Source organism: Salmo salar, chromosome ssa12 (genome assembly GCF_905237065.1).
Source record: "Salmo salar chromosome ssa12, Ssal_v3.1, whole genome shotgun sequence".
Classification (NCBI taxonomy): domain Eukaryota; kingdom Metazoa; phylum Chordata; class Actinopteri; order Salmoniformes; family Salmonidae; genus Salmo; species Salmo salar.
In genome coordinates this window covers 22799049-22823305 of record NC_059453.1, presented here as the reverse complement: position 1 = coordinate 22823305, position 24257 = coordinate 22799049, and the positions used below count along the sequence as shown (strand labels likewise).

General features: G+C 43.0%; 3 protein-coding genes across 8 annotated transcripts; all 3 read right to left on the bottom strand.

The window, feature by feature from the left end:
• Window positions 1-285: 285 nt before the first annotated feature.
• LOC106564516 (forkhead box protein D1-like) lies at window positions 286-2820 on the bottom strand. The gene has a single exon (XM_014130640.2). It carries the CDS (start codon window positions 2480-2482, stop codon window positions 1478-1480), a length of 1005 nt encoding a protein of 334 aa, XP_013986115.1. The 5' UTR covers window positions 2483-2820; the 3' UTR covers window positions 286-1477.
• A 1281-nt stretch (window positions 2821-4101) lies between these two features.
• Window positions 4102-12033, bottom strand: LOC106564515 (uncharacterized). Of its 6 annotated transcripts, none has more exons than XM_014130639.2 (6): window positions 11648-12033; window positions 9038-9126; window positions 7558-8954; window positions 7206-7315; window positions 6591-6684; window positions 4102-4727 (listed from the first exon to the last, which is right to left on the bottom strand). In XM_014130639.2, the coding sequence occupies exons 2-6, from the start codon at window positions 9110-9112 to the stop codon at window positions 4592-4594; spliced, it is 1812 nt and encodes a 603-aa protein (XP_013986114.2). In that variant the 5' UTR covers window positions 9113-9126; window positions 11648-12033; the 3' UTR covers window positions 4102-4591. The 6 variants fall into 6 exon arrangements, with proteins under 6 accessions (XP_013986114.2, XP_045547018.1, XP_045547021.1 ...); XM_045691062.1 differs by having other exon boundaries at window positions 4108-4727; window positions 7558-8963; window positions 11617-12033; XM_045691065.1 differs by having other exon boundaries at window positions 4108-4727; window positions 7558-8963; window positions 9038-9122; window positions 11617-12033.
• A 345-nt stretch (window positions 12034-12378) lies between these two features.
• Window positions 12379-15805, bottom strand: LOC106564505 (ferredoxin-2, mitochondrial). Its single transcript, XM_014130628.2, has 5 exons — window positions 15608-15805; window positions 14944-14995; window positions 14572-14678; window positions 14072-14159; window positions 12379-13927 (listed from the first exon to the last, which is right to left on the bottom strand). Exons 1-5 carry the CDS (start codon window positions 15783-15785, stop codon window positions 13771-13773), a joined length of 582 nt encoding a protein of 193 aa, XP_013986103.1. The 5' UTR covers window positions 15786-15805; the 3' UTR covers window positions 12379-13770.
• Between the last annotated feature and the right edge of the window lie 8452 nt (window positions 15806-24257).

The window sequence follows — 24257 nt, the reverse complement described above, 5'->3', positions numbered from 1 at the left end:
ACACATGTCCATCCATCCCCAAAACTCAATGACCCCCATCCACAAATATATGTATTAATAGTATCCCTATGCTGTATCCACTGATGCTTTCAACTAAAGTGAGTAATATGAGTGTGGTAAAGCTGTGTAGTAATGCTGACATGGGTATTTCTGCAACGGAGAGGCAGGCATATGGTAAACACTATAGCCCAAGTCCAAGACAAAACGAACTATGCAGCACACAGAATCTATAGACACAGACAAATATAGGCTACATTGAAGTAAACAACTGCACATTACACTGAATATTACAATGTGATGTTTAATGTAGGCTGGATCTCTCTAGGTGCGTGTGATAAATCGTGTAACAATACTACAGAACAAGCAGATGTTTCATCACTTATTTAGCGTGCAGCATTTGGAACTGTAGGCCTTTATAATACGAAGGCGTTCCGTTTTGACTGTGGAATTCCTTCTTTCTAACACATGTAGGGGTGCAGGACACGCACAGATTCACACACACACACACACACACACACACACACACACGCATACAGAGAAACTCGAGCGAGAGATGGAGAATGGGCAGATGTGTGTGTGTGTGTGTGTGTGCACTGTGAGATCTTGCATATACATAACAGCTTTTTTGTTTTTAACAATTGGTGTGGAAATCAATCACACGTTGACACGAAGAGTAAAATAAAATAAACTAAATGATGCCGTCACATTTAAACGGGTTCTACTCGCGTTCCCAAGCTGATGAAGCTGATATCTTCTGCCACGCAGGAATGGCTAAATGTAGCGTAAATTAAGCTACTGAATGAAACATTGTCAAATGGTAATTTGTAAAATTATAACGCCAGTCAATCAAACCAAATATTGTCAACTTAAAACAAAAATAAGACCAGGCACCTTTCAAAACAAAAGGTTATTGAAAGCTCGCGTTTTTATGTTTCAGGGCTCCACAATGTTTGCGCTGCAAATATTTTGTGTGTTATTGATTTCACAGTGTAGGAAAACACACTTCGCCTTAAAGATAAATAAGGCAAAATATAACGTTTTCAAAGTATAGAGATTACATTTGCCACTGGCAAGACTGGCACATATGGGAGATTAGGCTAATTCTGAGAGGTTCAGCGTCAGTGAATCAAGACAAGTTGTATAATAAATCTGACATGTTCAATTACAAAATGTTTTTTGCTATGATTTGATATTTTTAAATTCAGTGTTGTTTTCAAAATTGCAAGTAATGATAAGTTGCCAAATGTCGTTATAAATCAAATGAAAACATTTAATTATAAAGTGCTTATTTACACAAAATATATGCCTCAAACATTTACATGGCCACTAATATTGTTAGACATTTTGACTCAATTGACATCTTCAAAACATTTATTTTTTTCATTTGAAACATTTGTTTAATTGAATAGATAAACATCTTTCAAAGATGTGTTTCCCTGATGAATCCACGTCAATACAGAAAACACTATTGACTAAGCTAATTGTCACCAAGTTGCTGCAAGAGTTCATTTCCTATGCGGCTGGAGTTGGGGAGAGAGCGCCGTTTGTGGTACTCGGGATGAAAGCTCCAGAGATGCGGAGCGCCCATTGAATGGAGCGAGGCCGGGGACAGAAATGAAGATCCGGGGACCAAAGCTTGGGTCACTGTGGAGGCTGAGCGGCGCGTCGTTTCGAAATTCTCAATGCTAAGAGACGGAGGTGGAAGAAACGTCTTTTGGACAACGTTCGAATTCCTTGATAAAAGTGAGGAGAGCGCGGGCAAGATGCTGCTCACTGGTGGGATGCTTTGGTTAGAAACAGAATTATGTTCGATGCCCAAGTGATGGTACAATTCCATACCGGGTACCTGAAAATGACACGGTCCTATCCCGTTCGCCCCGTAGAAGGAAAATCCAGGGAGCACGCCGCTGCGCTCGAGCGGGCACCGGGTATCCATCATCCCAAATCGGTAATTCTGCCGTTTGAATCGTTTCCTCCGCCGTAGGAAGCTCCCGTTCTCGAACATATGAGACGACATAGGGTCTAACGTCCAGTAGTTCCCCTTCCCGGGGTTACCGGGCTCTCGGGGCATTTTGACGAAGCAGTCGTTGAGGGACAAGTTGTGACGGATGGAGTTCTGCCACGCGGGGAACTTCTCCCGGTAATACGTGAAGCGCTGGCTGATGAAGTCACATATCTCCGAGAGAGTCAGTCTTTTCTTCGGGCTCTGGAGGATTGCCATGGTGATAAGAGCGATGTAGGAGTACGGAGGTTTCACGGAGGCAGCGATTCTCTCTGTGCACTTTGGCGTAAAGTCACCCTCATCCTCCGTATCCTTCGCTGGCTGTTTTGGAGACAAGGACGCAGCGCTTTGCTGCTCCAGATCTGCCCCGTCTTCTTTGGTCAAAGATACATACCCCTGGTTCCGTGTAGATTTGTTCCCTTTTCCCGCCACGCTGATATCTGCCCTCTCCATGAGCTCGAGCTCTCCTTCCAGGGTCATAATCCTCCCGCGGGTCCGGTGCCACCTGCATGCGCCAACAGGCGAGATGAGGAGCCTCGGGTCGGACACCAGCCAGAGCCGACACACGCGACGGGCCTGCCTCCTGCCTTTTCGCTTTTCATTAGCAAAAAAAAAAAAAAAAAGAAAACCCAGCTGCACCAAAATACTTCCCCCTTCCTCCTCTTGCTCTTTCTCTTCAGTCCTGAAAATAATTACGACAAAGACTTACTAAAGTAAACATCCATCACAAGCAGTCACAACAATCATTAGGCCTACAAACGTGTTTATGATCTTGGGGAGAGCTAAGGTATGGAATAAAGCATAGGCCATTTGACAACTTTATGTCCAACAGACAATGGCACATTAGGACAGTCTTTGGGGCTTGTTGTCATACACAATAAAAATACACTTTTTTGTACTCAAATCAGAAGCCTGGTTGTAATGATTTGATGGGTGAACTATTGTCAGTTTTCTTCGATATATTTAACAGATGACAGGATTTAAGAATATATCCCGTTATCCCATTTGTAAAGCCATTATTGAATACCTACAGATCTTTATTTTAATAGAATCTGTCTCCCACAACAAATGCAAATCCTACCCAGTTCTCGATCCATAGAATCCTTTTATGATGGCTTTCATTTCACTCGGGAGTCAAATATGGTTAAAAATGTATTGTTTTCTGAAAAGAGAAATGAATGAAGAAGCACTGAACTGGAGAGCTAGGACAAAATTACTTCGGTGCCATTGCACACGTGCTGCGCTTTTACGTGTGGCCTCTTTGCAGTAATGCATAAACATTGTAATGCATAAACACTAGCTAACTCGATATTGTATTATCAATTGAAATTAATCATGTATTAGCTATTCTTTCCATTTTGTTTATGGCCAGGTATAACGAATAATATATGATTTAACTAAATGTTATGATTAGGATAGGCTACTTATCTATACATGTGAAAGCCAAGCTAGCAGTAGTCAGATTTTCATTTAAAACTGGTCTATACTAAATATTTCATGAGAATTCCAATATTTCCAGCAGATAACGCAAGTGGGTGGCCAAGCACATGGCAAATACTGTGTGGTTATTATTTCAGAATGGATTATGCGCTTTTCTGATCTGAAAAAGGCACATCGGCAAAAGAAAAGAGCCGTTTCACTACAAGCACAAAATAATGCAAAGGCCTGGTCATGTATTCAACCCTGCTGCAGCAGTGTCTGATATAAACTTGCCTCTTTCTTATTTTGATACATTTTAAAGTCCCAATAATTGCATTTAATTTAAGCATAGAAACACCCCTGAAGTAATTCTCACAAATCAGTTTGAATATGGTTCCGCATCAATTCATATCCCTCATTCTAGACCAAGTTGTAGGCACACACATTCAGAAGGTTGAGAGATAAAATGAAAACAAACCGGATAAGATATGTTAACAAGAATTTTATGCACACCAAACCCAAAAGTGTAGTACACACTAATACAAACGTTTATTTTTGTTACAGCCAGTTAATGCTAAGGGCTGTCCAGAAACAACCAAAAAGAAAAACAAATTAAAAAAAACAAATACAAACAAGAACAAAAGATAATATATCACTCAACTTAATTTAACTTAATGTAACATACAAACTGGATAGCACCAAGGTCAAGCCTAGTAAACAAGGGGAGTAAAGAGTCCAAAATGGCTACCTATTCCCAGTAAAGCAGGGCCAGAGCCATGAGTCCTTAGTCACTATAGTGCACTACCTTTGGCCAGAGACTCCCAATTTCCTGTATAGTGCACTACTTCTGTCAGAGTCGTTTCAGACACAGACAGTCTATTGTCAACAGACACAGCATCCAAGCAGGAGACTGTTCTTCTATTGAACTCTTTCTTCCTAAAGTGACAGCGCACGCTACAGTGCTAAAAGCAGCCAGACCCGTCAGACTGACTCACCATGGCTCAGCCAACACCGTGACCCACCATGACAGTATGTGATGTAATAAATGATCAAATAAACTCCAAGTCGCAAAGTCAGGAGGTGTGGCCAATTACCATGTACTTGGAGGGGGACTGTCTGGGGTATCAGTGTCTAGGACCTCATGACAAGGCCTAAGTGTGTTCCCTTCCCCTACACGGCAGAGTGCTTGCGGTGGGATGTAGCCAGCCGTGATACGTTTCCACATTTGAAGCAGCGCGAGTTGGAGTTTCCCTCCTTCCTAGGGATGTGCCAACACTGCAGACAGCGTACCTTGTACTTCTTATACCTGAGGAGTAAGTAGACATGGAGGAGAATAACAGGGGATATACAGCTGAAGCCGGAAGTTTACATACACCTTAGCCAAATACATTTAAACTCAGTTTCACAATTCCTGACAGTTAATCCTAGTATTGTAAAAATTCCCTGTCTTAGGTCAGTTAGGATCACCACTTTATTTTAAGAATGTGAAATGTCCGAATAATAGTAGAGAGAATGATTTATTTCAGCTTTTCTTTCTTTCATTACATTCCCAGTGGGTCAGAAGTTTACATACACTCAATTAGTATTTGGTAGCATTGCCTTTAAATTGTTTAACTTGGGTCAAACATTTCAGGTAGCCTCCCACAATAAGTTGGGTGAAGTTTGTCCCATTCCTCCTTACAGAGCTGGTGTAACTGAGTCAGGTTTGAAGGCCTCCTTGCTCGCACATGCTTTTTCAGTTCTGCCCACAAATGGTCTATAGGATTGAGGTCAGGGCTTTGTGATGGCCACTCCAATACATTGACCTTGTTGTCCTTAAGCCATTTTGCCACAACTTTGGAAGTATGCTTTGGGTCATTGTCCATTTGGAAGACCCATTTGCGACCAAGCTTTAACTTCCTGACTGATTTCTTGAGATGTTGCTTCAATAGATCCACATAATTTCCCTACGTCATGAAGCCATTTATTTTGTGAAGTGCACCAGTCCCTCCTGCAGCAAAGCACCCCCACAACATGATGCTGCCACCCCCGTGCTTCACGGATGGGATGGTGTTCTTCGGCTTGCAAGCATCCCCTTTTTTCCTCAGAACACAACGATGGCCAAACAGTTCTATTTTTGTTTCATCAGACCAGAGGACATTTCTCCAAAAAGTACGATCTTTGTCCCCATGTGCAGTTGCAAACTGTAGTCTGGCTTTTTTTAATGGAGGTTTTGGAGCAGTGGCTTCTTCCTTGCTAAGTGGCCTTTCAGGTTATGTCAATATAGGACTCGTTTTAATGTGGATATAGATACTTTTGTACCCATTTCCTCCAGCATCTTCACAAAGTCCTTTGCTGCTGTTCTGGGATTAATTTGCACTTTTCGCACAAAAGTATGTTCATCTCTAGGAGACAGAACGTGTCTCCTTCCTGAGCGGTATGACGGCTGCGTGGTCCCATGGTGTTTATACTTGCGTACTATTCTTTGTACAGATGAATGTGGTACCTTCAGGCGTTTGGAAATTGCTCCCAAGGATGAACCAGACTTGTGGAGGTCTACAATTTTTTTCTGAGGTCTTGGCTGATTTATTTTGATTTTCCAAAGAGACACTGAGTTTGAAGTTTGGCCTTGAAATATATCCACAGGTACACCTCCAATTGACTCAAATGATGTCGATGAGCCTATCAGAAGCTTCTAAAGCCATGACATAATTTTCTGGAATTTTCCAATCTGTTTAAAGGCACAGTTAACTTAGTGTATGTAAACTTCTGACCCACTGGAATTGTGATAGTGAATTATAAGTGAAATAATCTGCCTGTAAACAATTGTTGGAAAAATGACTAGTGTCATGCACAAAGTAGCTGTCCTAACCGACTTGCCAAAATTTGAGTTTGTTAACAAGAAATTTGCGGAGTGGTTGAAAAACGAGTTTTAATGACTCCAACCTAAGTGTATGTAAACTTCCGACTTCAACTGTAGGTCACACTGATTGATGGCCTTACGTGTCCTTCAAGTCCTAATTCTTCTCACATATACGGTTATGTGATATTGTGGTCATCAAACCATCTACGTCACTGTCACCATTTACTATAACCACAGGGTCAGAGTTCATTGCCACGTGACCTGACCAGGAGAAACTCTGGGCCGTAACGATGTGCTTGATAATGCACTGCATTTAATGCGACTCACCTTATTCCACAGGCGTTACACAGCGGGGTGCCGTCCTCAGCATCTCGCCACAGAGGAGTCTTCGTGGTGCAGCAAGAGGCACAGATCTTATTCTCTGATGGGGAGAAAGGAGTGGCTATCAGTACAAACCAATAGGCCTTGTGCCATAATCCTCCTAAATATGTTGTAGAATAATGAAGTGACATGTTTCAATGACTATGCGGCTTCTCTTTCATTCTGTTTTTTCTTTCTAGGTGCACGGTGAGTGGGAGTGCCAAAGCACAACCTGATCTTGCAACCCTGCCCTTAACACTGTACACTACGTTACTCATTACAGTCTTAGGATGTTTACACAGCAGTTTCCCAAAATACCTCCATTAAAACTCCCCCTCATCAAATGTATTCCACCTGTCTATGGTTCTAGTTAAAGTGTTTGGATTTGTGTTGTAATGGTACCCCCTCCTGGATTACTGGAGTAGAAATAGTTCTACACAGAACATCCAGTCCCTGCAAATAACCTCTCATGAACCCTTTTTTCTAAGACTGCAGTGTTCTGCCTATTTCTACGGTGCTGGTATTGTTTTGTGCAGTAGTGGCGCCCCCTCCTGGTGAAGAGTGGTAGAGATTGGTAGTCACTGGAGGAGGGGTCGCTCTCTTCAGAGCTGCTGGTCCTCATGGAACTCTGGGATGAACGGGACCTGCCTGCTCTCAGTGACCTCCTGGTCGGACCACTAGAGAGATCTTCACTAGGACGGACGCACACACACACACACACACACACACCTTTATAAAGCAGTTTGTTTGTAGAGAACATTGTGAGATATTTTACAACAATATACCGCATAGGGAAATTTGTGACATAGAAATTGAATTTCATACAATGCTTTTTATTACGACAGCTCCGGCAACTCTAAATAATAGAATAATATAATACATGTTTTTGAGTTATGGGGAGAAAGAGCAAAGCATACTCTGACTTCAACCATACCTGTACTTCTTGGAGGTGATGAGAAGGCGACACTGCTCCCTGCTGTCGTCCAGCTCTGTCTGCATGCGGAACGTCACTCCCTGGAAGTCTGGGTCTCCAACATCCACACTCCGGCTGGGATGGAGCTGCTTCCTGGGGGCCTTGGTGGACCTCCACATGGGGTTAGACGGAGAGGGACACTTCGGGGCTGCGGGGATAGTGTCCATGTCATCCTCCATGTCCATAGACCTTTGGGTGAGGTCCAATGGAGAGTCTGTAATAACACTGGTATCTTGTACTGTGTCTGTGTTCTCTTCCATGGCGCTTTCATTGAGCTCTGCTTTGATGCCTGGAAAACTGGCATCTTGTACTGACTTCGCGTTCACAATCACAGACCCTGCTTCACTGTTCAATATGAGCAACATAGTATTATGAGGGGAGTTCGGGGCTGGTGGCATGTCTCCCTTGGGGTCAAAGGTGAAACATATGTTTGAGTTGAAGTCCAGGGTCATGTTAAGGTTCAGCTGTTCTGGGCCTGGATGTATGCATGTCATGGTGTCTATGGAGGGAGGTGACAGACTTGCTGCATCCTTAATTGTACCTACTTTGTGGACAAGCGGTTGCCCAAACAGGTTTATATATGACACAGACGGATGTTTAACTGACAGCCCGTCTTTTGCCTCAGGACGGGCCTCCTTCACTGTGTTGTCTTCTTGGACTAAGGCACAGGGGACCTTTCCGCTTTCTTCACTCACAGACAATCCATCACCGTTAAGACAAAATGTGACTCCTGTTTCTTTGTTCGTTGCAACCTCAGAGTCTGAAGCTCCCACACCAGCTTTAGTTTTGTAGCTGCCATTGACATCCGGTGATGTCTGAGAACTGGTACCTGGACTTGTGGATGACCAATAACCACCTCCACCCAACTCACCCATCTCTCCCCTGGACCTGACATGAGGATGGGGAGAATCCCCTCTGGTACTGACTAGAGTGGGGCAGACAGGGACAGTGTTCTTACTGCACCCCACACCTTCAGGAGGATGTTCGTCAGAGTCTATAGGAACCAACTGAGCCCTGGCTGAGGTTCCCTCCTCTTGGTCGTCTGACTGGAGGAGTCTCTCACACTGCATGTTGATCAGGCTCATCAACTCCCATGAACTGCTGCTACTATGACGACTGGGCAGGACTGTGTTTGTATGTCTCCTACATTGTTCGAAGTCATCTTTTGGCTGGTTATGAAGGCTCGTGAGAGAGGAATTGTGCTGAGGAGGATAAGGTCTATGATCAGACACTTGATCCTTTTTAGACCTTTCATTTGATACAGATAAAGTCTTAGGCTTTGAGTCTATGGAGCGGTTGTGGACAGGGGTGGGAGTTGCTAGCTTGGTGGCTTCTTGGATGAGGTAGAGGATGGTGGACTGGGTCACCTGAAGAATAAAAGAAAGAAGACTCAACCACACACTGAGATAATATTGACCCACCTCATGCACAGCACACACACCTGCAGGCCCTCCTGGGTGTCCGGATCTTCCATGGTCCCTTGGCTGCCTAGTCTGTAGGTGGCTCCTGTGCTCATGTCGATGTGCCTATCTTGTGGAAAGGAAACAATTGGAAAGTGTTTACTAGCCTTCCCTGTAGCTCAGTTGGTAGAGCATGGTGTTTGCAACGCCAGGGTTGTGGGTTCGATTCCCACGGAGGGCCAGCACAGAAAAAAAAAAAATGTATGAAATGTATGCATTCACTACTGTAAGTCGCTCTGGATAAGAGCGTCTGCTAAATGACTAAAATGTAAAATGTAAATGTACTATACTATTAAGTGACAATATAGGTTTGAATGTAAATACAGTATGTTTTATTGTTAAAGTTATCAGCTGAATACAGTACCAGTCAAAAGTTTGGACACACCTACTCATTCAAGGGTTTTTCTTTATTTTTACTATTTTCTACATTGTAGATTAATAGTGAAGACATCAAAACTATGAAATAACACATATGGAATCATGTAGTAACAAAAAAAGTGTTAAATCCAAATATATTTTGCCTTGATAACAGCTTTGCACACTTGGCATTCTCTCAACCAGTTTAACAATGTAGTCACCTGGAATGCATTTCAGTTAACAGGTGTGCCTTGTTAAAAGTTCATTTCTGGAATTTCTTTCCTTCTTAATGCGTTTGAGCCAATCAGTTGTGTTGTGACAAGGTAGAGGTGGTATACAGAAGCTAGCCCTATTTGGTAAAAGACCAAGTCCATATTATGGCAAAAACAGCTCAAATAAGCAAAGAGAAACGACAGTCCATCATTACTTGAAGACAGGAAGATCAATACGGAAGATTTCAAGAACTTTGAAAGTTTCTTCAGGTGCAGTCGCAAAAACCATCAAGCGCAATGATGAAACTGGCTCTCATGAGGACCGCCACAGGAAAGGAAGACCCAGAGTTACCTCTGCTGCAGAGGATAAGTTCATTAGAGTTAACTGCACCTCAGATTGCAGCCCAAATAAATGCTTCACAGTGTTCAAGTAACAGACACATCTCAACATCAACTGTTCAGAGGAGACTGCGTGAATCAGGTCTTCATGGTCGATTTCCTGCCAAGAAACCACTACTAAAGGACACCAATAAGAAGAACAGACTTGCTTGCACCAAGAAACACGAGCAATGGACATTAGACCAGTCCTTTGGTGTGATGAGTCCAAATTTGAGTTTTTTGGTTCCAAATGCCGTGTCTTTGAGAGACGCAGAGTAGGTGAATGGATGATCTCCACTTGTGTGGTTCCCACCGTGAAGCATGGAGGAAGAGGTGTGATGGTGCTTTGCTGGTGACACGGTCTGTGATTTATTTAGAATTCAAGGCACACTTAACCAGCAATGGCTACCACAGCATTCTGCAGCGATACGCCATCCCATCTGGTTTGTGCTTATGGGTCTATCGTTTGTTTAACAGGACAATGACCCAAAACCCACCTCCAGGGTGTTTGAGAGCTATTTGACCATGAAGGAGAGTGATGGAGTGCTGCATCACCCGACCTCAACCAAATTGAGACGGTTTGGGATGAGTCGGACCGCAGAATGAAGGAAAAGCAGCCAACAAGTGCTCAGCATATGTGGGAACTCCTTCAAGACTGTTGGAAAAACATTCCAGGTGAAGCTGGTTGAGAGAATGCCAAGAGTGTGCAAAGCTGTCATCAAGGGAAAGGGTGGCTATTTGAAGAATCTGAAATATAAATATATATTTTGATTTGTTTAACACTTTTTGGGTTACTACATGATTCCATGTGTCATTTCATTGATGTCTTCATTTTATTCTACAATGTAGAAAATAGTAAAAAATAAAGAAAAACACCTGAATGAGTAAATGTTTAAAACGTTTGACCGGAGAGAGATATATATATCTATCTATCTATAAAATCACACACACACACACACACACACACACACACACACACACACACACACACACACACACACACACACACACACTTCCTAAATAAAAACAAATACTTACCAATTACAATAAATTACACATGATAGTTGATTTCATAATACTATAATAATTCAAGTTAAAAAGATTGTAAAGTAGCCTATTAGTAGCCTACTACTGTTAACTTCTAGAACAGTCTGAATTAGCTGTCAAAATCAAATTAGCTTCGTGAGCAGAGCTAGAATTAATGGCCCAACAAACCTTTGAAAGTCTTTAGTAAATAATGAGAAAGCCTACAATGACATTCTAACTAACACCTAGCCTATTGATACACACTTACTTCGTCAAATTGTATTCATTTCTCCTCAAAACGTAACCATCTGCATTCTACTACTATTTGATAGACGCTCTGAATGAGAATGTCATGTCTTGCTCGAGCTCACTGCTCAGTCTGAGGGCACGCTGAGGCCGTGCGTTTGAATATGAACTTTTCTGCCACACAATATCTCCACATCCTACCTTAGAAAATATCAAGTATTTACATTAAAAAAAATCGAATTATATGAGATCCCTGTGATCGATCGGATTAAATAGTTATTTAAACTATCGCGCTCAATCGTTTGATTGTGTAATGTCCTGATCACGGTACAGTCTCTTACCAAGGCGATCAGGGACAACATGCAGACTCACCCTTGGTTTTCTCACTGAATCTGTCTTGAGAGATGACAATAGTTATTTCCCCCAATTTGATCACTAGCTTCAGGAAATTGATGGTCACGTTACCGCAATGCACTTGTTGTTGGGCCTACAGGATGCCACAGATGTCTGTGATTGAAGTTGATTGGCCTGCATAAACACATAAATGTGTGGGTTGAGTGACTTGCGTTACGAATTGTCGGCCTTGTGGCGCCTCGGTTTCTTCTGTATATATAAAACGTTTTACATACAGGTAAATAGGCAACTAATACTTTGTAAGAATAGCCATCCATTACAAAACACGTGAAGTGAGGTTCTTGGTACAAATTGTAGGCCTACTGTTGAGTTTGACTTGCGATGCTTTATCTTGAACCATTTAAAATGATCTCCCACACAAAACAAATACAACGTATCAGTATTTAGCAGTGACACTGGCTGTTTAGACAGGCAGCCCAATTCTGATAATTTTTCGCTAATTGGTGTTTCGTTGTAAAAAAAATCTGAATTGGGCTGCCTAAACGCAGCCGTTTTAGCAGTGGTATTCAAAGCCAGTCCTCAAAGGGCCAGAGGTGGTTTTCTTGACCCTTGTATGATATTGCAATTGGTTTCCATTTCCTGGGTTTTGAGGATTTAAACTGCTCTCAAGGACTGGTGTTGAATACTGCACTTGTGGTGTTCAATTGCCTTCAGTGTGGTTTTTAAAAAGCATAGGGCTTAAGACAGACTAGTACAAACATTTGGTATTTTTATTGCACAAATCTAAAATAGACTTGCAAATTTGAGATATACCATATATACATAATACACCTACATATTTGTGCGTATGTTAGACAAATTAATTACAGTACAAGTGAAAGCATTCCAGGTTCATAAAGGAGCCAACTAATACTGGATACAGGTGTTTTTTGATGGACAGTTATGAGACTACTAACAGTGAAATGACAAGGCAAATCATTACTGGGTATGGATGGACAGAAACAGAAATGACTTGGGAATTGGACAAAATGCACCTGTCAGTGTAAAATGGTTTAGGCTGCATTTGGACCAATCAGATCAGCTTTGATGTGCAAAGATCTGTGATTGGAATTTTTTTAAATCAAAATTAGGCTCCCTGTGTGAATGCAGCCCAAGTATCTCCTTGGCGTCATCAGTTATCTAACAGATTCAACCCTTTCCTTTCCAATCGATCTCAAGCTGCCCTCTGCTTACAAAACATACTGCAAAAGTGCTACATCAGAGACGGTTAATGATTCCTGACAGGCTTGATGTAGGGAAAGGGCTTTCAGTGTTGTGGAGGGGCTTGTTAAGGTCTTGACTAGTCACCACATGCCCACAACAGTAAAATTCCTAGAAACTTGCCATAAGTAGATATAATGGTGAAAGCTATGTATACGTACACATTACATACTGTTAATTAGCTGTATGTGAGTGCTGCTATTGTAGAGACTGATTACTATTTGGAAGCTCCACCTGAGATGTGTGTATGTTGACCTTGGTAAATGAGTTGTAACATGGAATGTTCTATTCAAGGACACAAAGTTGTCATTTGCGTAGCAATGACAGGCCTTTCTGAAATGCTGACTCAGGTTACTATGAAACAAAGAACTGTTTGTGACATTAAATGGTTTGATAGACATCTCAATCTTGGCCTGAGAACTCTTATACACACACATGACATTTATACATGAATGCTGAAAACCATCCAACTCTTCCACAATCAGCATTACTTTCAGTGTGAGCCAAATACAACACACGTCAGAGGCTGCATTTACACAGGCAGCCCAATTCTGATATTTTTATCCAATAATTGGTCTTTTGACCAATCCCATCAGGGGCGCTGTCTAAATGCAGCCAGTGACTGGTATATAGCTTTTGTCTACGGTCACACAGTCATGTGGCTATGTAAGAGCATTCTTGACTTGGGGGGGATCCTTCAAGCCTCCTCTATCCCAGCTCACCTCTTTATACCTGCCGACAGTTCAAAGAATGCAACTCTCTCTCTTACGACTTAGTCCTGAGGGGCTGTGTTCCAACATCCATACTAGCATACTACTGAGAATGCATGCCCAATATGTTGCTTCACACTAAGTAGGGTGCTAGTGTGGAATGTAGTGTCCTCAGTGTGGTTTGGGAACATGGCCGTCCACGTAGAAGTTCCTGGTGACCTTAGGCAGGGTCAGCTCGATGCCCTCCAGCTCCTGGGTGAGGATGATCTGACAGCCAAGTCTGGAGTTCTCCTGTAGCGCTGGGGCCATGTCCAGCATGTCATCCTCTCTGGGACGAGAAGAATCAAATTGAAGCCATTGATTTGCATGTATGCGTTTATTTGACAGGAGCAATGTACAACGTAAAGACGTGCAATGACATGAGCTCTCGTGGAATATGGCATATCTTATAATAAAACAAACAATCTCATACCTTTCGTCAGGCTCTGGTAGCTTGTCGACATGGTCTCTGTTCACATACACGTGGCACGTTGAGCAAGCTAGTGACGCCTCGCAAGCTCCTTAAAATCACGCATGGACAGGGAGAAAGAAACAAGATGTAAGTGTGGCTCTCGAGTGGCGCAGTGCCTGTCTCTAAGGCAGTGCCTGTCTCTAAGGCAGTGCCTGTCTCTAAGGCAGTGCCTGTCTCTAAGGCAGTGCCTGTCTCTAAGGCTAGAGGCGTCACTACAGACACCCTGGTTCGAATCCAGGCTGTATCACATCCGGCCGTGATTGGGAGTCCCATAGTGCGGTGCACAATTGGCCCAGCGCTGTCTGGGTTTGGCCGGTGTAGGCCGTCATTGTAAAATAAGAATTTGACTTGCCTAGTTAAATAAATAAAAACAGTGTTCATGAATACAATAATGGAGAAATCAATCACCAACTTTTGACCTGAATTCTCTCAGGATGTCATCAAACCCTATTAGCACTCACCTTCCAGTTCAATGTTGTGCCTATGGGCCAGGTACATTGCATTGTCTCCCACTTTAGCCTTCACTGGAATCCTCTTTCCTGATCTATCTATGTACACCACATTCACCCTAAGAGCAGACCAAAAACAACAATATTAAAAACTCATAGTTCACAAATGACAATGCAAGTGATAAATGCATGATGCACTCAAATGACATTAAGGCAAATCAGTAACAAAGTATGTATATATGCCCTTGAGTTTGTCTGCATAAGGGTTAGGGTTACTAACTTGACCATTTACGTACTGTAATGGAGTCAAAAGGGCAAAGACATAAATAGCTAACATTACTCAATTAGCTAGCTAAATGATACACTGGCAGAGTAGCTACTTACACGTCTTCTTGGGGGTCTTCTGCACTTGCACCCGCCTCACTTTGGTACAGACCTACACAAATAAAATAGAGACATAGTCGACATTCAGTACCAGATCCTCTTACAGATTGTCTGACTTACTGTACGACTTTGAGACCAACTTAGTTACAGAGAATTAGCAGCTTTGGAGATCAGTTACACAACTTATCAAACGTTCTTAGCAACAGATGACATGATTGTCTTGCTATGTTATTCACAATGTGGGTGCATTTTTTTTTAAAGTATGTAACCTTTATTTAACTAGGCAAGTAAGTTAAAAACAAATGATTATTTACAATGACGGCCTACACCGACCAAAATCGGACCACCCCGGGCCAATTGTTCGCCGCCCTATGGGACTCCCAATTCCCAATCACGGCCGGTTGTGATACAGCCTGGAATCGAACCAAGGCGTCTGTAGTGACGCCTCAAGCATTGAAATGCAGTGCCTTAGACCGCTGCGCCACTCGGGATCCTTACTAATAGTACATAGTTACGATGTTCTTAGACATAGCTGACTAACTTGTTAGCAGCTGTCTAGCACTAAATTGATATACATTAATTGGTTTGATGGAAGCTGAACAATTGGTGAACGTTAGATAGCAATCCAAGTGTAGCTTCGTAAGTTAGCAACCGACCAACTCACCTTTGGATGTCTGCAAGTGTCGGTTCGACGTCCGAAAACGATTAACATTCGACGAACTAGCTATACCATTCAAATAACTATTCAACCTGTTGAAAGGACATGTGCTACAATCTGGTATAACTCTAGAAAGTCTCAAAGTCAGCCCCACGCTCGACCGGACTCCAGCGGAGGCCGCCATGATTATGTTTTGATCACGTGAATGAAAGCAGCCAATAAAAAAGTAGCAATGACATACGCATGTTTTGACTGTCTTCAGTTATTTGAGCGGCAGAGAGCGCTGTTGCAACACACATTTATAGAACGATAACAATTTTTAGTCTGACTTGTAAATGCCTTTATTATAAATTCTAAAGAGAACGTGATTCTGGTGCTCGCATATATATATGTGTATATAATCTTATTAAATACTTTTTTCTTTACATAGTTGAATGTGCTGACAACAAAATCACATGGATGGAAATCAAATTTATCAACCCATGGAGGTCTGGATTTGGAGTCACACTCAAAATTAAAGTGGAAAACCACACTACAGGCTGATCCAACGTTGATGTAATGTCCTTAAAACAAGTCAAAATGAGGCTCAGTAGTGTGTGTGGCCTCCACGTGCCTGTATGACCTCCCTACAACGCCTGGGCATGCTCCTGATGAGGTGGCGGATGGTCTCCTGAGGGATCTCCTCCCAGACCTGGACTCCCAGACCTGCAGGCAGCAGAACGTTCTCCACGGCGTCTCCAGACTCTGTCACGTCTGTCACGTGCTCAATGTGAACCTGCTTTCATCTGTGAAGAGCACAGGGCGCCAGTGGCAAATTTGCCAATCTTGGTGTTCTCTGGCAAATGCCAAACGTCCTGCACGGTGTTGGGCTGTAAGCACAACCCCCACCTGTGGACGTCGGGCCCTCATACCACCCTCATGGAGTCTGTTTCTGACCGTTTGAGCAGACACATGCACATTTGTGGCCTGCTGGAGGTCATTTTGCAGGGCTCTGGCAGTGCTCCTCCTGCTCCTCCTTGCACAAAGGTGGAGGTAGCGGTCCTGCTGCTGGGTTGTTGCCCTCCTACGGCCTCCTCCACGTCTCCTGATGTACTGGCCTGTCTCCTGGTAGCGCCTCCATGCTCTGGACACTACGCTGACAGACACAGCAAACCTTCTTGCCACAGCTCGCATTGATGTGCCATCCTGGATGAGCTGCACTACGTGAGCCACTTGTGTGGGTTGTAGACTCCGTCTCATGCTACCACTAGAGTGAAAGCACTGCCAGCATTCAAAAGTGACCAAAACATCAGCCAGGAAGCATAGGAACTGAGAAGTGGTCTGTGGTCTCCACCTGCAGAACCACTCCTTTATTGGGGGTGTCTTGCTTATTGCCTATAATTTCCACCTGTTGTCTATTCCATTTGCACAACAGCATGTGAAATTTATTGTCAATCAGTGTTGATTCCTAAGTGGACAGTTTGATTTCACAGAAGTGTGATTTACTTGTGAGTTACATTGTGTTGTTTAAGTGTTCCCTTTATTTTTTTGAGCAGTATATATATATATATATATATATATATATATGTCAATCTTTGTGAATCTTTGTGTACCAACAATTCTACCAACCAATAAACATTTGATCTTGTCTCGTCTGCAATGTCTGTATATCTGTAATGTCTGTATATAGTTAAATAAAGGTTAAATAAATAAATAGGTTACTTTATCCTACGTGAATGTACCCCATGTTGTGCGCGTACTGATACCTTAATTAATGTTAACGAATGAAATATGAAATACTGCAAGCGTCAAATTCGAGCTCTATTGTTTATGTAGTTGGTGTTTTACCGGTACAAACAACATTATCCTTTGTCTTTTCAGTTCAGGTTGAAGAAAACAATTAATAAAAATGTATCGTCGATGGGCTTCCCGGTGCATTCTGGGCGATTCTGGGACAAGGAGACCTCTCCTTCAAGGAGTGAATAGGAGGCTGTCAACCGGCGACTGAAACTCAGTGGTGAAGTTGGATTGTTTGCTAAAATGGATGATGAGGAGGAGACCTGGCTGACGACTGTGGCATGTTTTGGGGGCATGGAGAGGCCAGAGATGGAACAGAAGGAAAAAGGCCATCAGTGGGTGTTCTGCAAGCAGTACAGCGGTTGAAGGCGCGGCATGAGCGTGGTGAACGGATAGACGTGGTTATGGACAGAGAGGAAGAAGGAGAAGAGCCGAGTGCAGTGGGAAGATGTGTGTTGTGGAAGAATGGCGCCAAGTACAAACCCTATTCTGCTGTCTGTGATAGCTCTGATGGCTCAGAAATTGAACCTGATGATTTCCCAGCTAGCACAGTGGATCTGGGCCGATTCCGGCTGAGAGTCAGACTCGGCCGACGTCTGGGCCGCCTTCAGCAGTATTACTTATGGCTAGGATGCGGGAATTGAGCTCGGACCGATTCTGGTGAGAGTTATCTGGCCCAAATGTATTACTTGGGGCTTGGGCCGATTGGGGCTACTCTCTCTCTCTCGTTATTTATTTTTTCCATATTTTGTTATTGTTTCTGTGATCCAAAAATACAATTAACATTTAAATAAAATTATTTTGAGAGTCCTGTTTAAGTAGTATTTTAGTATTTTGATACTTTGTGCAAGGCAATTGATAAGCATTAAAACTTGTGGTGGTTCGTTGCTACAGATGCTGGTTCGATGCCCATGCCGGCCGCAACTGGGAGACCCATGAGGCGACGTGCATTTGGCCCAGCATCATCTGAGTTAGGGGAGGGTTTGTCCAGCCGGGGAGAATATGGCTGGGGAGAAATTAAGTTGGGTACTGTTAAATCGGTGAAGGTAGCACAAAGTGGACTTGTGATGATTTTCATGTTTTTTCCATCCATTCTCGTCACATGCTTAGGGACAAGACCTGTGACCTTTGCTCTCCGGAACAGGGTGCCTTTGAACGGAGTGATTACTGGGGTGGCTTTAAGTGTTGAGGTGTAGCAACTGAAATTGAAGATTCCTTGTCTGTGACGTCCGCTGTTTGGTGCCAATTTAGCTGGGGATCAGAAGTGCCCAGTGTGTTACAGGTTGAGGTTGCCAGGGTCAGAGTAGAACAGAAGGTGTCGTATGCTGATGCAGTGAAGAGAGTAGAGGATGATAGGTCAAGGGTGAGTAGTAGGCCGAGGCCTATAGAGAGTGATACGTATTTGTGCTTCAGTAAAGTTGCCTTCTTAGCATTCATTACCATGGTTATCAACTGTACCGCAGAAATGGAACGTACTGTAAATCACAGACAACAGATGGTGGCAACTACAGAGAAGTACTTGGATGTACGAGGTTTTACAACGTGTTGAACGAAAGATTCCCGTCCTAACTGATCCTGGTGTAGGATCCGACAGGGTCAAAGTAGTGGAATGGGGTGGTGATTTAATTTTTTTATGACATATTGGTATATAGGTGGAGGGTTAGTTGGTGGTATGTAATAGTGGTATACACAGTGGCAAGAAAAAGTATGTGAACCCTTTGGAATTATCTGGATTTCTGCATAAATTGCTCAAAAAATTTGATCTGATCTTCATCTAAATCACAACAACAGACAAATACAGTCTGCTTAAAGTAATAACACACAAAATACTGTATTTGTCTTGTCTATATTGAATACATCATTTAAACATTCACAGTGTAGGTTGGGAAAAGCATGCGAACCCCATAGGCTAATGACGTTTCCAAAACCTAATTGGAGTCAGGAGTCAGCTAATGTGGAGTCCAATCAATGAGACGAGATCGGAGATGTTGGTTAGAGCTGTCCTGCCCTTTAAAAAACACTCATAAGATTTGAGTTTGCTATTCACAAAAAGCATTGCCTGATGTGAACCATGCCTCGAATAAAATAGATCTCAGAAGACCCAAGATTAAGAAATGTTGACTTGCATAAAGCTGGAAAGGGTTACAAAAGTATCTCTAAAAGCCTTGATGTTCATCAGTCCACCGTAAGACAAATTGTCTATAAATGGAGAAAGTTCAGCACTGTTGCTACTCTCCCTAGGAGTGGCGTCCTGCAAAGATGACTGCAAGAGCACAGAGCAGAATGCTCAATGAGGTTAAGAAGAATGCTAGAGTGTTAGCTAAAGACTTACAGAAATCTCTGGAACATGCTAACATCTCTGTTGATGAGTCTACGATACGTAAAACACTAAACAAGAATGGTGTTCATGGGAGGACACCACGGAAGAGGCCACCGCTGTCCAAAAAAACCCAGATGCTGTACATCTGAAGTTCGCAAAAGAGGTTCCAAACAGTACAGGTACTTTTTCTTGCCACTGTAGATGTTAGTTGGTGGTGCATTTTTTATTTTTGTATCACAAAACGTAGGCTACGTGATCGACCACACACTACCGCACAGTAGGTGGCGGCATGCACAAACAAAATGTTCTCCGGAATGATACAAAAGAAGAAGAAAAGTGACTGGGGGTCAATTGGGCGCTAGCTCAAAAACCCAACATTAGCAGGAATTTTGTGAACAAGAAGATGTGAGATAATTAACTTGTTCTATGTAATATCGTACTTTCAAGGAAAATAGACTCATAACCTGACTTTGAGAAGGGATTGCATGACGATTAGCTTACCAACTGCGTGACGCAGCATGACAACGTGAACGTGATTGGTCGACAGTCTGCTGGGTGGGGTGTTGTACGTCTCCCCATTCATTGCCCAATGGGATTCCTATCTCCTACTTTCTCTAATATCTCGGGCTAGGGGCTATCTGATCCAGGCAGGCAGTGAGGGGGACTATGTTTGACTGTCACTGGGCGATGAAGAGACAAAGATTATGTTTTGACTGGAGTCTAGAGGTGGGGTCCTAAACTCCTCTTCTGCACCCTGGGTCGCAATGCAACACACACACACACTCACTCCTCTTCTGCCCCCTGGGCCAATTCAACAGTCTCAGGGGTACACATCCTTTGCCTTGAAATGTCCATTCGAGACATGACTAACAAATAATACTAAAGCTTTCATAGCAGTAAAAACTCCACAGTGGGGCGTTCTTGTTGACATGTGAGATGTGATATACATCCCCATAAAACGACTGAAGTCATTCGTCTAGTGTAAGAACTCTGGTGCTTTATCATGATCTGTCCATAGGCCCCAAGTCAGTCTTAAACCTAGAGTAATATACAGTACATGCCCCAAGTCAGTCTTAAACCTAGAGTAATATACAGCACAGGCCCCAAGTCAGTCTTAAACCTAGAGTAATATACAGTACAGGCCCCAAGTCAGTCTTAATCCTAGAGTAATATACAGTACCAGCCCCAATATGGCTGTATAGAGTTCCTCTACTGTGAGTCTGTCGGGTCACTATAAAATATCATAGGGGTTATTCTTTCTTCTTCTATGAGTCTTCAGGGAAGGTCTTTAGTCAGCCAAGGCCGCCGGGGCCTAAGTAAAGGTGGGCGACTTTAGCTCTGATGGCTAGCTTGGTTCCTCTTCCTGTTCATTCATCCTTCAACCACATAGAGCAGGCCCAAAAGTAGAGGCCCAAAAAATGGTCAAAGACCCCAGTCACCCAAGTAATAGACTGTTCTCTCTGCTACCGCACGGCAAGCAGTACTGGAGCACCAAGTCTAGGACCAAAAGGCTCCTTAACAGCTTCCACCCCCAAGCCTGCTGAACAATGAATCAAATGGCCATCCGGACTATTTACATAGAACCCCCCCTCCCCCTCGATTAACCTGTACCCCCTCACTTTGACTCGGTACTGGTACCCCATATATATAGCCTTGTTATTCTTATGTTATTTTCTTGTGTTCCTTTTTGATTTGATTAGATTTTTTTACTTTAGTAAACTATATTTCTTGAACTGCATTGTTGGTTAAGGGCTTGTAAGTAAGCATTTCACGGTAAGGTAGGCAGTGGGAATGATGGGAAAGCCATGCTTGTCTTACTTCAAGCTCAAACACACACGCTCAAATACCTGTTGTATTTGGCGCATGTGACAAATACAATTTGATTTGATTAGGATCAGACCTGGGTTCAAATAATATCTGAAATCTTTCAAATACTTTTAGCACTGGCTTGAGCCTGTCTGGAGGTTCCAGATCACAGAGTTTTCCCTTTTGGGACTTTTCCATTGATTCCATTCCTCCAGCCAGGCTAGCTCAATCATGTGCAGCTAAAATATTTGAAATATTTGAAATACTATATATACCCAGGTCTGATCCTAGCTGAAATGTGTGTTTGAGTGAGTGCCAAAAGTCCTCACAAGAATAGTAAATCATAAAAAATTAGGGGGATGAGCATGAACTGTTTCTCAGTTAATGTTAGCATCCAGGGAGTCTTCACCTGTGTGCCTGTGGATTCCATTAGGGACCAGGAAGTGTCCCATCCCGGTGCATCCTTGAGCCCTCGGGTCGTCAGCTGTGGCTCTGTAAGGGTGTGGTGGGTGGAGGACTGTTAAACTGTTACACACATGACCTGCAGATGAAATGGCCTCTAGCTGCGAGCCTGTCCCCTCTTGCTATTCTTGTGGTGACTTGAGTGTGTGTGTGTGTGTGTGTGTGTGTGTGTGTGTGTGTGTGTGTGTGTGTGAGCGCATAAGTGTGTCAATATTATCTCAGCTCTCCCTTGGTTTCTCAGCATTGGGTTGAATGTCCTCCGATGGGAAAGCCATGCTTGTCTTACTTCAAGCTCAAACACACACGCTCACACACACTCGCACACACGCTCACACACCAGTGTACATTCTCCCCTCTCTCTCCCCAGAGGCAGGCCTGGGTTTACCTTTCCTCCTCAGCGGTGGCCTGGGCATGTTAGGTTAGTGGAGTCGTCATGCTCCACTGCAACTCCCCTCTGAGAAGTCTCCAGGTCTGCCTGGGGCTGTGTTCTGATACTCTGATATTCCCGGGTCTTTCCACCCAGGACAGGCCGTCGGGGATGGAGCTGTATGTTAGCAGACTCTTCCTATGGGTTTCTCTACACATGGCTAATACAACTTGAAACGTGAAACTCTATACACTCGATCATGGTTGGTGTGTGTGTGTGCATGTGTTTTCGAAGACTTTTGATATTCAAATATCTACTAATGATATTATGGTCATCCACACCACTCTGCATCATCCTGTCATGCTGGGATTTTTGATGGCCTCTAAAAGAGAGCGTGTTGGCAAAAGGGCAAGTCAGAACACGTCTGCTGAACACAATATTTCATGTCGTCTCAACATCTCATCTTTATCTCATGTTTGCAGCTGCTCTGTGTATGCCTGAGTGAATGTAGACGTGTGCAAGACAAGCAGTATCGGGACTCCTTTCTCTTTCAGATCGTTCAGATGACACACAAACCTCAACCTGTCCAAGCTACGTAGGTAATAAAGAACAGGTTACTATGTGCCCTGAAAGCCTCTGTCTGCATGGGAACGCAAGAATATCTGTGAAATTAAACAGAAAAATATGGAACAGAGGATTTTGGTGAGTAGCCTATCGGTTAAGAACATTGGGCCAGTAACCAAAAGGTTGCTGGTTCGAATCCCCGAGCCGACTAGGTGAAACGTCTGTTGACGTTCCCTTGAGCAAGGCACTTAACCCTAATTGCTCCTGTAAGTCACTCTGGATAAGAGCATCTGCAAAATGACAAAAATGTTAAATGTAAACTACATCTGAATAAAGGTTTGGATTGTTTGATAAGTTTGACTAATTGTTTCTTGATTTGTTTGATAGAGCCTAGATTTGATGATGTGTGATGTCCCTGAGACATTTGCACACTGATTGTGACATTTTGATGGTGTGTGTGAATCGTGCCTGTGCTTTCTGCAGGTTTTGATTGTTATGGCAATTAACATCTTTCTGATCTCTGTGACATTGATGTGATGATTCAGAGATATCTTTACTGTATGGTTTGTGCTATACTTTCCATGCCTTATGTGTGCAATGATGTGAAAAGCTGTCACAATCATTGAGCCCATTCACTCTCCCAAAACTACACTTTATAGCCACATTTTTACCAACTGAGGCACATGGACCACAGCTCTGCTAACCCACAGACTTCAGTAGTAAAGGTTATGCTTGGTTTGTCTGTGGTTTGTTTGTTGTTTGTGAGTCGTTGGTGTGCTACCAGTGTCTGGTCAAGTAATAGACAGTATTGACTCGGAACTGTTGACCTTTTGAAACTGTTAACCTTTGACCTTTCAACCTGAGAGAGAAACAGAGGGGTGACAGGGTTGTATAACAAATAATTTCAAAGACCACAACACATCAAGGAAGCCATCGCTCAGTCCTGATGGTGTTTGTTTTCTTTAATCTTTGGAGAAACACATTTAAAAACATATTAATCAATTTGATGAAATTAGTCAATTAATTAATCAAGTTGATGAACCTTTTTGTTTCATGTTGTTGGATTCAAATGAACTACTTCTAACTTTGCCTGAGACGGGTGTAATCATTAAATAGGATTTTAAATTAACCCTAATTAACATACCTATATCAATAGATGCATTCATTGAACAATCCTACTACAGTATATCCCAACGCGTCAATCACAGAATGCCACAGCATTCCAAGTTACCATGGTAGACTGACCTGTCAATCACTTTACCCAGTCTGACACACAGAACACAGATACACCCTGGGAGTATCAGCCAGCCCAGGGCCCTCCCCTGTTGTCATGACAGCAGGATGATTGATGGTTTCTCTGG

Bases quoted from the DNA above. Each gene is read 5' to 3' on its own strand.
- LOC106564516 (XM_014130640.2), bottom strand. From the start codon at position 2,482: ATGACCCTGGAAGGAGAGCTCGAGCTCATGGAGAGGGCAGATATCAGC.
- LOC106564515 (XM_045691062.1), bottom strand. From the start codon at position 9,112: ATGAGCACAGGAGCCACCTACAGACTAGGCAGCCAAGGGACCATGGAA. The intron at 8,964-9,037 runs GTGTGTGTGCTG...TTTATTCTTCAG, and splicing joins ACACCCAGGAGGGCCTGCAG to GTGACCCAGTCCACCATCCT. The intron at 4,728-6,590 runs GTGAGTCGCATT...CTTACTCCTCAG, and splicing joins TGTAACGCCTGTGGAATAAG to GTATAAGAAGTACAAGGTAC.
- LOC106564505 (XM_014130628.2), bottom strand. From the start codon at position 15,785: ATGGCGGCCTCCGCTGGAGTCCGGTCGAGCGTGGGGCTGACTTTGAGA. The intron at 14,679-14,943 runs GTAAGTAGCTAC...GTCTGCTCTTAG, and splicing joins GAAGACCCCCAAGAAGACGT to GGTGAATGTGGTGTACATAG. The intron at 14,160-14,571 runs GTGAGTGCTAAT...CGTGATTTTAAG, and splicing joins GCACAACATTGAACTGGAAG to GAGCTTGCGAGGCGTCACTA.